Below are 13772 nucleotides of genomic sequence, written 5' to 3' on the forward strand. Positions count from 1 at the left end.
TAAACAGAGTAGTGGGAATCTGCTCCAGCAGACAGAGGCCTGGACTGTGACACTCATCCCACAAGAACAAACACAAGTGCTTTTGTAAAGTTTTGGATAGTAATGGCTTCTGACGGATTTAATAATACTTGAGTCATTACTAGTGTGTTCCCATGATCTTCACTTTAGAGTAGTGTTCCAAATAATTAGTAATTACTTTAGAAGGATGCGGTAACACTTGAGTGATTATTATCCCAAACCTATCATGACCTTTCCCATTACCTAGTAATTCCTTCTGAAGGATTTTGGTAATACGTGACTAATTACTTTTAGGTTACCATGATCTTTACTTTAGAATTAATTATACATTGTGTATTACATTTAATAACATACTCTTGGAGGTATGAAAAGAATAGTAGTTTTTTTAACTGAGCGCTGTTACTTACCAATTCTTTAATCAGAGTTTCTTGTTAGTAAATTGCAGTTACTAGAATGTTAATATGGTGTTACTCATTTGTTCCTGTTATGACAGAGCAGTATTAAATCAGTAACACTTTACAATAAGGTTTATTAGTTAACATTAGTTAATGTATTAACTAATATGAACTAATAATGAGCAAAACATCAGCCGTTCATTGTTTTTTCATGTTAGTTCACAGTGCATTAACTAATGTTAACAAATACAACCTTTGCTTTTAATAATGTTTTAATAAATGCTGAAAGAATATTAACTAAGATTAATAAATTCTGTAGAAGTCTTGTTCATTATTAGATAATGTTTGGTAGTTAACTAATGTTAAGTAATGAACCTTATTGTAAAGTGTTACCATTTAATCAATAAAGCACTCACGTAATGTTGATCGAGATGTCGTCTCTCCTCCTCTGTTTGATTCTCAGTCAAATGAGACCAATATGTGTGATGGATCCCGATGCTGGCTTTGATGAACTCCACACAAGCGCAGAACACCCCGATGGTGGAGATGATGCTCAGAGCAAAGCTGGCTGTGATCTCAGACAAGCAGAAAACATCACCGTGCAAACTAAATATCTAACACACTTAAGATTATTAATATTACACTTTAAATAGAGAAAATCGTGTAGATTGGACACAAGCATTCTCAAGATTATTCATGAGTAAATGGTTAAAGACACTTACGATCTTTTTGGAGGGGTTGCGTTCACACAGTATATACAAAATGCCACAGATAAAGAACTGTGAAAAAGGAAAGACATTTAGTATTCAACTATTGTTAAATACTCATTATAATACACACAGATTCACACAGTTCCTCTCTTAATTTGAATGAATTACTTAAAATGCATGAAGCATGAATTCAAAACAGTAACGTATAAAATGTAGATAACACGTTTGTATTCGCACCATATGCTGTTTTTTCAGGATCTCAGGTTTACACATTTTGTATTTGAATTTGATAAATTGTTTAGATGTTTGATGTACAATGCATATCCAATTGAATTAATGTTTATACATTTTTTTTAAATTGGTTAACGTTTATGTTAAATGACTGACACCTTTTTGCATTTTGCACATTGTTGTGAGTGAAATGGTATTTTTATAAAGAGATATGATATGCCATTTCAGTTAAATTTTAAAATGAACTAAAATGAATCAAAAGGGCATTATACTTGCCAACTAAATTTAAAGGATTTAAAAAAAAAAAAAAAGTGGTTCAATGCAAGTTGTAGCAGATTAGCATTTGGACAGTACCAGCATGTGTGCCTTGAAAGATCTTTCATTACTTCTAAGAAAACTTCTAAAGCCACAATCAGCTACACTAATGAACTACACCTCTACACAACAGCCTTATGTTTCAAAGCAAAATCATTGTATTGGATCCCCACATTTGAAAATCACTGGTCTACAGATTAAATATGAAATTATTCCAGTCATAAAAGTCTAAACTGTTCTAATCGTAATATTACTTTTACAATAGTCAGAAGAGAACACACCAGGATCCCGAGCCAGAAGGGGGTGTACATGTCTGATGAGGTCATCGCGTCTGACTGCACATTCATGGCGATCCCAAACATGATCAGGCATACGGCCATCATCACCAGCACGATCTTACACCGCACATGAGGAGACACACACATGCGAGACGTCTGATTCTCACGTATACTGCTCATCTTCATCAGTGATGGGGGAAACAGCAGGGGACAAACACTTTTGCATGCAGATGTTGTCTCAAGGTCATGCTACCTTGTTCCAGTTTTGCTATTTCATGTGTTGTTTTGCGTTTCATAAATATTATGAATGTTTGTTACTTTTGCACATTTGTGAAATGCAATCAAATAGCTGTTAATATTCATTTTAAGTCGAGATATATTGTGGAAGATTCTTCTAAAATAAGTGCCAATAATCAGGTTTCCATTGTGAAGACTCACACATCCTGCCGCTATTATAATATCACTGTGTGTTCAATTCATGTGTTTCGTCACACATACATATATATATATATATATAAAAGTGTGAATTAGTGAAATTGGTAACACTTTATTTTGATGGTCCCTTTTGATCATTCGGTTGATTATAAGTAACTTTGCAACTATAATTAATCTAACTCTCATTAGAGTATTAGTCAACTTTCTGCTTAAAATCTGCTTAATATTGTGATGCTCCCCAACAGAGACTCTACTGAGTAAGTAACTTTGCAACTACGTGTCAACTTATTCTCCTAACTCTACCAGTCTACTAATACTCTACTAATACTCTAATGAGAACTAGCAGACATGTAGGTGCAACTTTACTCATAGTCAACAGAATATGTATCAAAATAAAGTGAAACCGTGGAATTTAGTGAGTAAAAAGGAAACATATCTGCGAAAAATAATCTTGATTCCCCTTTGAATTAGGTTTATTTATTTGTAAGATTCCTGATTGAATAGTTTTCTTCCTCTGAGAGGATGGTGTAGTGTGTCTCACTCCGATACACTTTGGTTGTCCTTTGAGGAAGCGGTGCAGAGGTTTACTGCCGCCCGTCTCCACGCTGACGGGGCCGGGCGCTCCTGTGGCTGCGGGACCCTCCAGCATCACTGCAGCACAGGGGACAACAGTCTTACTCAAGCCCTACTCAAGCTCTTACTGGGGGATACTAGCCATTATCTCAAGACATCACACACACATTATTGGAGTATATTAGCATGCCATTAGCCTGTAAATGAGGCTGAAAGAATGAATCTAAAACCTCATCAAATATGAGACAAATTCAAATTCTGCTCTAAAAAGACAATCGTGTCTTAATTCAACTTCAATAACAGACTAAAATTCGTCAATTATGAAATTAGTTCAATTCAGAACTCATTATTAATGTCATCATCCATTTAAATTCAGTTCAAGAAGTGAATGTCGATGTTGCAAAATTCGTCAGTTTTGATAGAAAGTCGAATCGGTTATAAAGCACAGCGCAGGAGTCCTGAAAATATGGCTGTAAAAAAGAAGAGTACTTATAATGAAAGTATCTGTGTTTTTACTCTCGTTAATAATAAAGTTGTATCAAAATAATCACATCTAACAGTCTAAAGCCAGCTGTGCTGTTCCTCTGTTCGAACACCAGGCAGTGTTGGGGTAACGTGTTACAAGTTACTTTGTAACGTAATCAGATTACTTTTTCTTATCAAGTAATTAGTAAGGTAACACATTACTTTTAGATTTACTACTAAATATCTGAGTTACTTTTTCAAAGAAGTAATTCAAGTTACTTTGTTTGGCCATGCATTGACCGCAGGGCTTGAAGATAGTTCTACTTAAATGTGTGCAGGCATTTCCTCATCTCACTGGCACAAAAACAGAATAATTTCCTCAAAATGAATAAAAACAGTGAAATACAAACAGAATATTACGGAAACCTGCAATAATTAAATATGCTAAATAACACAAATGTACCTTATGTATTTAATCTCACTTTATTAACCAATGTTTCTGCTGCTGTCCTTTGATGATGCAGTTCAACCATATGAGCAAAAACATAAATATCACATTTTTGTTTTTATTACTGAAGTAAGAGTGTTGAACTTCTCCGGCGTCCTGTTCTTCTGCGGTCCAGAATAGCAGAACCACTGAAAGGTTTGTTTGTGTGGCGCCCTCTACTGTACAGGAGTGATTCTGCATTTCCTTCAGCCTGAGGCTTATTCAGTTCACTTCTGGTGTGAAAGGTACGGACCGTGAGTACAGCTTACAAACCCGTGGGAACGGATTGCGAAAGCGTGGGCACGGTTTATGAATTTGTGGGTACAGATTGGAAAAACTGAAGGCACGGTTTATAAATCTGAGAGCGCGGATTAGGAACTCGTGGGTACGGTTTATTAATCTGTCGGGACGATTTGTTAAACCGATGGAACAGTTTGAGAATTCGTGAGTACGGTTTATAAACTGAGCGGACGGATTACAAAACCGTCGCCACGGATTGTTTTTCTCTCCCACAGGAGACTTCCCGGGCTCCATTGCCAACATTCTTTATTACATTAAAAAACATACAAGCAAGTTCTGCCCAGATGACAAAAAGCAATGCAAAAGTAACATAACACATTACTTTCAATAAAAAGTAACACAATTAGTTACTTTCTTTAGGGAGTAATGCGATGTTATAACTCATCACTTTTAAAAGTAACCACAGTATTGTCTGCATAGTGACCGCCTGCCAATGTTTTAACAACCTCCCTGAACACACTAGCAACCCATTGTGAAGCAACTATAACAACTTGTGCAAGAACTGAAGTATTCTAATGCTTCAAACCTTCAATCTTCACGACTGTATACTGGACTGCCTCGAGGACTTAATACCAACCTTGAAGCCTTTTCTTTTTCTGTCTGCCAGTCAATTCGTATCAAGTCTCCTATTTTTGACATTCATTTACAAAGAAATTTACATTTACGCAAACTGTAACTGAAGTTCATGAGCATGTTGTGAGTATCACAAACAACCAACTAATCAAACAGTGAAGGAGAGAGCTTGTCGATTACCTGCATGTGTCTGTAATGAACCAGCAAGATGAAAACAGGGAAGTTGTGCAAGAGCAGAAGAGAAACAAGAGAAGAAAACAGAGGGAGGGAAGGACGGGGCGTCACTACGGGATGTTTGGGAAAATAGGTCAAATCTGTGCTCAGAAAACAGAAACAATGGCCAGCTTCATGCCGAGAAAGGAAGAGTAGAGAAGAACACAGTTCAGTGCTGTAAGACATTCCTCAACTACACATAAAACTATACAAATGGTTTGGAAGCAAGAGGAGAGAGAATGAGCGATTGTAAGTCACGTGTGAGAAAGAAGGGAATGGAGTGACGAAAGCTCCCAAAAGATAACAGCTGCTTCCTATGACAGACTAACCCGATCCAGATGTGTCATCTCAGCTCTACTAAGTCCAGGTTGTGGCCTCCAATTTAAATGTATATAAATTCAGCTTTTTAAGTAGCCTACTTTTAAACATGGAGTCTTTTTTTCTTATTGTCATCCAAGCATGTAGAAACTATATGAAAAAAAGAAAACCTCTATAAAAGTGATTTATATACCCCAATATTTTTATTTGAATAAAAATCTCTTACAAAATACCATAAATAAAATATCTATGAATAAAATAAATACAAAGTGATAGTGCTGAAGGAAAATCCTGTACACTGTAAATGTGGTAAATTTACTGCTATTAAATTCTGGCATCATTTACTCTCCCTCATGTCGTTCCAAACCTGTATAACTTCTGTGAAACACAAAAGATGATATTTTAAAGAATGTCGTAACCATTTTGGGTTAACCTTGACTTCTAATGTATGCACAAAAAGCAAAACAAAAACACAGATATTTCTCAATTTATGTTCTTTTATGTTCCACAAAAGAAAGAAATTCATACAGTTTTGCAATGACATGATGATGAGTAAATGATGACAATTTTCATTTTAGTTGAATTATCCCTTTAAAGGAGAACTCCGGGCAATTTTTAAGTTAATCTTGATCGTTATACCTTTGTGATTGCAACACGGAGCTGTTCCTGCAAATGCTCAGAGCTCCCACTCAGCTAAAACGGCAGTTATGGGGGCATATACATAAAGAGTGTCTTTGTGCCTTTTAACAGACACAAAATGCAATTAAAATGTCTGTCCAACGTGACCAGGGCCCTTACATGTGAACGTTTAGCAACATAGCCATTGTTTAAATTCACCTAAATAGTGTTTTAGACGGCTAGCTGTAGTCTCGCGCTGAAGTCCCGTGGGAACTCTGCAGGAATTTGGGCATTTGCGGGAACAGCTCCGTGTTGCAAGCACCAATCCGTTTTTTTGTTCTATAGTCAGTACTCACAAAGGTATAACGATCAAGATTAACTTAAAAATTGCCCGGAGTTCTCCTTTAAGAACTATAATATTTTTAAATATTTAACACCTAATTTATACAAGACACTGATATTTATCTTTAATCAGTCTCTAATTGAATTAATATTTTACTTAAAGTCCGCCCTGGGCCCCTGAACTGCCGGCTCCGCCCTGGGCCCCTGAACTGCAGGCTCCGCCCTGGCCTCCTGAACTGCAGGCTCCGCCCTGGGCCCCTGAACTGCCGGCTCCGCCTTGGGCCCTTGAACTGCAGGCTCCGCCCTGGCTTCCTGAACTGCCGGCTCCCCCCTGGGTCCCTGAACTGCCGGCTCTGCCCTGGGCCCCTGAACTGCAGGCTCCACCGGGGGCCCCTGAACTGCTGGCTGCGCCCTGAACTGCAGGCTCCGCCCTGGCCTCCTGAACTGTAGGCTCCGCCCTGGGCCCCTGAACTGCCGGCTCCGCCTTGGGCCCCTGAACTGCAGGCTCCGCCCTGGCTTCCTGAACTGCCGGCTCCCCCCTGGGCCCCTGAACTGCCGGCTCCGCCCTGGGCCCCTGAACTGCAGGCTCCACCCTGGGCCCCTGAACTGCTGGCTGCGCCCTGAACTGCTGGCTCCGCCCTGGGCCCTTGAACTGCAGGCTCCGGACTGGCCTCCTGAACTGCCGGCTCCGCCCTGGGCCCCTGAACTGCAGGCTCCGCCCTGGGCCCTTGAACTGCAGGCTCCGGACTGGCCTCCTGAACTGCCCGCTCCGCCCTGGGCCCCTGAACTGCAGGCTCCGCCCTGGGCCCTTGAACTGCAGGCTCCGGACTGGCCTCCTGAACTGCTGGGTCCGCCCTGGGCCCCTGAACTGCTGGCTCCGCCCTGGGCCCTTGAACTGCAGGCTCCGGACTGGCCTCCTGAACTGCTGGCTCCGCCCTGGGCCCCTGAACTGCCGGCTCCGCCCTGGCATCCTGAACTGCCGGCTCCGCCCTCGCCTTATAAACTGCCGGCTCCGCCCTGGGCCCCTGAACTGCCGGCTCCGCCCTGGCCTCCTGAACTGCCGGCTCCGCCCTGGGCCCCTGAACTGCAGGCTCCCATCCCTAGTGATCGCCCTGCAAATCCTCTGCAGCCCATCTCCAGAGGCTCACAATGGGTTTGCCAGCCAACACTTCCTCCTACACTCTTCAACTAGCTCCTGGCACTTGCTCCATGCGCTCTTCCCAAGGCACAGTGAGGTCCAATAAGATCAATTGCTTGGTAGAATCTGAGACAGTAATCATGTCTGGACGAAGCCTTGTGGATATTATTCTTGTTGGAATCTTTAGCTGTTTACCAAGATCCACTTCCAGTTGCCAATCAGTGGCAGTAGTGAGGAGGCCAGACTTTGCTCTGGGCTGTGGAAAGGCTTTCTTTCCGGCTCTGAGAAACTTGATGGTCCTTGATTTGTGGTGGCCCTTGATGGTATTAATGGCTGTGGCTATGCTCTCAGCAACTGCCTTAAGCACCTGGCCGTGGTGCCAGCAATAGCGCCCATCTCCAAGGGCTTTTGGACAGCTACTAAGGAGATACTCTAGGGATTCCCTTCCTAGACAAAGGGGACAGGAAGGTGTCTCAATTCTGCCCCAGATATGGAGGTTTGCTGGACTTGGTAGGACATCGTAGACAGTTTGGACTAAGAACCTGATACGATGGAAGTCTCCTTTCTAGATGTCGGCCCAGGTGATCTTACGTTGCCGAACATTTTCCCATTTAATCCAAGCTGGGCTCTGTGGGGTGAATCCTGGCGGGCTCCTCCTGCATCTCACTCGGGCTCCCATGGGGGTATCTCTCAGAAGGTTTTTCCGTAGCAATTTTGGGTTTCTCCCTCACGGAAGATTCAGGTTAGGTAGCTGGCCCTTCCTGTCCCGGGTGCCGGGTTCCCGGCTGCCAAATGTCTTTTCAGTTGTCACCAAACAAATTAGTAATAATTGTTCATATATATTCTAATTTATCCAACAGAAAAAAAGCTGTGAAAACACAGGCAGTTAAATGTTTTAACGAAGTCTAGGAAATAATATTAACCTGTATGTGTTTTTTGTTGTTGTTTGTTTCTGACGTTTAGAGAAATACAATGATATACAAAAATGACATATTTGCATGTAACTACTTAGTTAAAAAGTCAGAAGAAGAAAGAGAGCCACAGCATTAGAACAACAGTGAATTACAATGACTATCACTTTCAAGAACATAAGGATTGTAGCACAACTTTTGTCCACCAGGAGGCGCTTCACACCGTGTCCTGACCAGACGAGATTAGGGATGATGGGACATTTCAAAATTCTTTAATTCGATCCGAAAAACATCACATGTACTCCCTTGTTTTTGTAATCACTTCAGCATTTGCTGCTTCAGTCATCTTCTAATGCACTAGCCTTAACCTTTCCAGGAGACAAACACAATCTTTGTGTGATCATGTTTGTGTATTATGTGAAACACGTTTATTGTCTTTTTCCGGTGTTTAAATCCACTACTCACAAATACATCATGCTTCACATATTACCAAAGACACACGAAGCAGTTTGCAGAATCTTTCTTCTGTGAGTATTTGAGCCATTATCCTGAGGATGATGATGATGATGATGATGTGATTTTGGTTATTTTTGGATCTTTTCACCCAAGTCAAACTGCTGCCTGTACTTAATCTGTGTCTGTCTTTTTCTAAGGCTGCAAATCTATTCTGTCTTCAAGGCAATCAGCTAAAAACAGAAGGGTTTTCCCAGCACAATTAAACTTCTCAGAATACAGTAATGTGAGAATTCCTTTCATATACTGCATTTCCAAACATCTTGCACAAGTGACATTTGGTAACTATGTTTGGTGGTCCATTGGTAAATATATCTTGAGATATTATAGATGTCCATGTTATTTCAGGTATCTTAACTCTTTTCATCATCATGATCTTGCTCTTCATTCTACTTCACTCTTTTTTCGCATAGACTTTTCTGAGAAACCAAAACAATCAATTCCGATTATTTTGACCATGACAGAGTTAATCGTTTGTTTTTGAGTGTGAGTAATGTTAGGACATTCATCTCTTTACCCTTTGACAATACCATGGCTTTTTATTGTGAAATGTAGGTGTAATTTCAGGTGATAAATGTGAAAAAGGGAATAATCATAGGAGCTCATCAGAGGTCCATGTTCTGTACTCTCACCAATGACATGACAAGCATTTCTCACAAATATCCTTTATACCTGAGACAAGAACATAGACGAACCCTTCATTGTTGTATTCACTGGATTCATCTTTCATCAATGCTACAACATGAATTATACAGGGCTCCTGTGGACATACAAGCATAAGCATGTGCTGAATATATGTGCAAATATCCAGTGGCGGCCTTATGCATCCCGGGGCCCGTTTCAATAACTAATATGGGGCCTTTCCCATATAAAACATAAACATAACAGAGCAGAAAAAGCAAGGATTCCTATTGTTTTGCATCAATGGTATATTATTTTATTACGTGCACTTTCAGCTTCAAGAACAGGCAGCTCAACATAGAAATCATCCAACCTTATTTGATTAAAACTATATACAATTATACAGTGTTTTACGTTGGAATAAGCCTCACCCTTCACAGGCGGCAACTTCTGTTTAATTCATGAGCGCAGTATATTTCCAGCTGTCTGGCATATTGGCATATGTACGTTTCATTTTCCTCTTAAAATTATTTTCCTGCTCAAAATAACATTTTAAATTAACGGCAAAAAAGGCAAAGGTATAAACAAATCAACTACTGGTATTATACTTCAGATCACTTAAGCCTTTCACGGGTAGGTAAATGTCGCCATGGTAACCGCGAGTTCGACCAATCAGAGACGTCAATGTTATCCTTAGGATTGTGGTTAGTGTAGTATTTCTCCAGAAGATAGCAAATAAAACACGTTTTTCTTAAAACAAGGTTGATTTCATACTGACTTGTGGTTTTTATAGGAGCAGAAACTTTCGTTTCACAATCTCGTAACTTGTGGTCAGTCTACCTCGGATGGTTTAGACATTATGGCTGAAAATCAATATCCTATGGAGAAAATGAATGGGATTTTTGCCGGTGTTTTGCGGGCCCCCTTGGAGGGCGGGGCCTGTTTCAATTGAAACGGGTGAAACATAGGTAAGGCCGCCTATGCAAATATCATCCCTAAGGGTCAGAGCATTTCAGCTTCCAGGCCACCAGAGGACTGTCACGTCCTAAGATTACGTGTCTAGCAGAGCCTGATCTCTTATATGCTTTCTAAGACATGGTTTTCTCTTTGTTCTGTAGTTATAAGCAGTATATAATTTATGTTGCCCAACTATTCTATTCTATTCTATTCTATTCTATTCTATTCTATTCTATTCTATTCTATTCTATTCTATTGTCAATTGCACAGCTTACTGTAGAAATGTGAATAGTGAAGAGGTAGATAATATAGGTAAATTGATGTTGCCTAATTATTCTATTCTATTCTCAATAGCACAGCTTATTGCAGCAATATGAATTGTAAATTAAACTGACTTAATAACACTAACTTAAGCAGGATATAAGTTGTTACTCAACCATTCTATTCTATTCTATTGTCAATAGCATGGCATATTGAACCAATGTGAATTGTGAAAGCACTAAATAAAATTGACTTTAACTTTCATTAAAAAACTATGAATGGCATTAAACATTCTACAGCAAGACATTATTTATCTTATATTAAAATTGCAATAAAATGATGCAGAATTTTGATGGAATAAAATAAGGCTAGGGAACATTTTGTGCTCTTACATTGTTTCAAAGACTTTTACTAATTGTTCTGTAAGTATAATCAGTATATAATTTTGTTGCCCAACTATTCTATTCTATTCTATTCTATTCTATTCTATTCTAATCTATTATCAATAGCATGACTTATTGAAACAATCTGAATTTTAAATATAACTGACTTAAGAAAACTGACTTAAGCAGTATATAATTTGTTACCCAACTATTTTTTCTATTCTATTCTATTCTATTCTATTCTCAATAGCACAGCTTATTGAGGCAATGTGAATTGTGAAAGCATAAAATAAAATTGAGTTAAACTTTCATTCAAAAATGAACTGCATTAAAAACTCTATAGCAAGACCACAATACATCTTATTATTTATCTTATATAAAAATATGAAGTAAATGTAAAGTAAGACTAGGTTACATTTTGTGATTTTATTTTGTATTCTATTCTATTCTAATCTATTCTATTCTATTCATGGACTGCCTGCAGTAGATATTTCACAAAGCCAAGGGAATCTTGAAACAGGTTTTAATTTGTAACCCGCAGGGATACACAGGAGAAAGGAACACAACCAACTAAACTCTAATGACAACAACAACAGTGCAAGACAAGGAAGAGACTGAAAGTGAGAGCTTAAGTGTACAGGCAAACAGGGGAGCTAACCAGATAATTAACAAGAATCTGAATTGAAACAAACAGGCAGGGGACAGAGGATGACATAACTAAATAATAACTAATGAGTTAACTTAGAAACACAGACAAGAACTGAACAGATCAAAAAAACAAACTTGAAATGTGACAGTACAGCCGTCGGCCACCGAGAATGCGCGTTCTCGCGCCATTCATGTCCACAGAGGTAAGAGGCAGGGCCGTTTGAAGGAATTTGGGGGCCCCAAGCAAAATGGACATGGAGGCCCCCCAACCCCACTCCCGACTTATCCAGTGTAATTTATCATTTACCACTATCTTGTTTTACCTTATCCTCCTCTTCCTTTCTCTTCTTTCTTTTCTGGCATCCTGAAGCATAATTCCGCTTCATGATGACTGCCGAAGAGGTTTGTGTTTTGCCGGCAGCAGAGATCACGTGGTTGGCTGGCTGCTGTCAGCGACTACTGAGAGGTGCCCCCTTGAGGGGGATAACAGTGTCATTGCAATTTACTGCATTGACTATTAAAGGGGCGCTCACACAGTTTGGCATTGCATTTTATTCTTAACCAGTCATTGTCTTGGGGCCCCAGGCTAGCTCGGGGCCCAAGCAATTGCTTGGTTTGCTTGCCTTGTCGCGACGGGCCTGGTGAGAGGGTGGGCGCTCTGGAGGTTAACGGGGGATGGCTTAGGCAGGAGAGGAAACCTCCAGTGTGGTATCAGTGTTACAGGGCACAAGGGAAGTGCAGGCTGCTCAGGGAGCCAGGGAGCTTCCAGCAGTTTAGGGACGGCCACCGTGGCCTTGTCTGGGAGAGCAGGCAGCTCTGGGCGGGCCTCAGTGGCCATGGACGAGTAGCCCTTCCACCCCCAAAATTTCTTGGAAGGAACTACACCCCTGTGAGCAGCCAGCACACATAAAATATCTGTAGCCATGATGGTAAGTGCTGCACTTTCTGGAGCCATCACTGGACTCTTATTGGGGGCTGGAGCCATCACTGGACTCTTATCGGGGGCTGGAGCCATCACTGGACTCTTGTCGGGGGCTGGAGCCATCACTGGACTCTCATCGGGGGCTGGAGCCATCACTGGACTCTCATCGGGGGCTGGTGCCATCACTGGACTCTTATCGGGGGCTGGAGCCATCACTGGACTCTTGTCAGGGGCTGGAGCCATCACTGGACTCTTATCGGGGGCTGGAGCCATCACTGGACTTTTGTCGGAGGCTGGAGCCATCACTGGACTCTCATTGGGTGCTGGAGCCATCACTGGACTCTTGTCAGGGGCTGGAGCCATCACTGGACTCTTATCGGGGGCTGGAGCCATCACTGGACTTTTGTCGGAGGCTGGAGCTATCACTGAACTCTTATCAGGGGCTGGAGCCATCACTGGACTCTTGTCGGGGGCTGGAGCCATCACTGGACTCTTATCAGGGGCTGGAGCCATCACTGGACTCTTGTTGGGGGCTGGAGCCATCACTGGACTCTTGTTGGGGGCTGGAGCCATCACTGGACTCTTGTCGGGGAATGGAGCCATCACTGGACTTTTGTTAGGGGCTCGAGCCATCACTGGACTCTTGTCGGGGGCTGGAGCCATCACTGGACTCTTGTCGGGGGCTGGAGCCATCACCGGACTTTTGTTAGGGGCTGGAGCCATCACTGGACTCTTGTCGGGGAATGGAGCCATCACTGGAGAGGACTCTGGAATATCTCTCATAGGAGCGGATTCGAGCACTTCACTATCTGGAGGAGACTCAGGAATTTCACACACTGGAACAAACTTGGGAATTTTACTCACTGGAGCGGACTCGGGAAGATCCCTTACTGAAAGCACTGTGACCCTTGGAATTGGCAATGCTTTCATCCTTGGATCGGGAATTTCTCACACTAGAAAGGACTCAAGGGTTTCAATCTCTGGAGTGAACTTGGGAGCGGACTATGGATCTGGGGACCTGGGAGGGGAAGATTTCTTCAAGGCCGTCCTGATAGAAATAACCCACAAGAACTGAAAAGATCAAAAACAAACTAGAAATGTGACAATTCTATTCTTTTCTCAATAGCAATGTGAATTGTGAAAAGCG

The 13772-nt window shown here is 41.4% G+C and overlaps 2 protein-coding genes across 3 annotated transcripts in view; one reads left to right on the plus strand and one right to left on the minus strand.

Moving 5' to 3' along the window:
* Positions 1-5183, minus strand: part of LOC143745479 (membrane-spanning 4-domains subfamily A member 15) — a 17824-nt gene extending 12641 nt beyond the window's left edge. The window contains exons 1-5 of one of the 2 annotated variants that reach the window (XM_077237599.1): positions 4961-5183; positions 2924-3033; positions 1951-2064; positions 1136-1192; positions 830-988 (exon numbers count right to left, since the gene is read on the minus strand). In XM_077237599.1, the coding sequence (XP_077093714.1) occupies positions 830-988; positions 1136-1192; positions 1951-2064; positions 2924-3031 (438 nt within the window). In that variant the 5' untranslated portion in view covers positions 3032-3033; positions 4961-5183. The remainder of the gene's footprint in view (positions 1-829; positions 989-1135; positions 1193-1950; positions 2065-2923; positions 3034-4960) is intronic. The other variant, XM_077237600.1, reaches the window with a different exon arrangement.
* mpc1 (mitochondrial pyruvate carrier 1) overlaps positions 1-13772 on the plus strand; it is a 320247-nt gene that overhangs the window by 99727 nt on the left and 206748 nt on the right. The window lies entirely within an intron of this gene.

The sequence above is a fragment of the Siphateles boraxobius genome, unplaced genomic scaffold (assembly GCF_051911475.1).
Source record: "Siphateles boraxobius isolate OS27281-9 unplaced genomic scaffold, OSU_SipBor_1 204, whole genome shotgun sequence".
Lineage (NCBI taxonomy): Eukaryota > Metazoa > Chordata > Actinopteri > Cypriniformes > Leuciscidae > Siphateles > Siphateles boraxobius.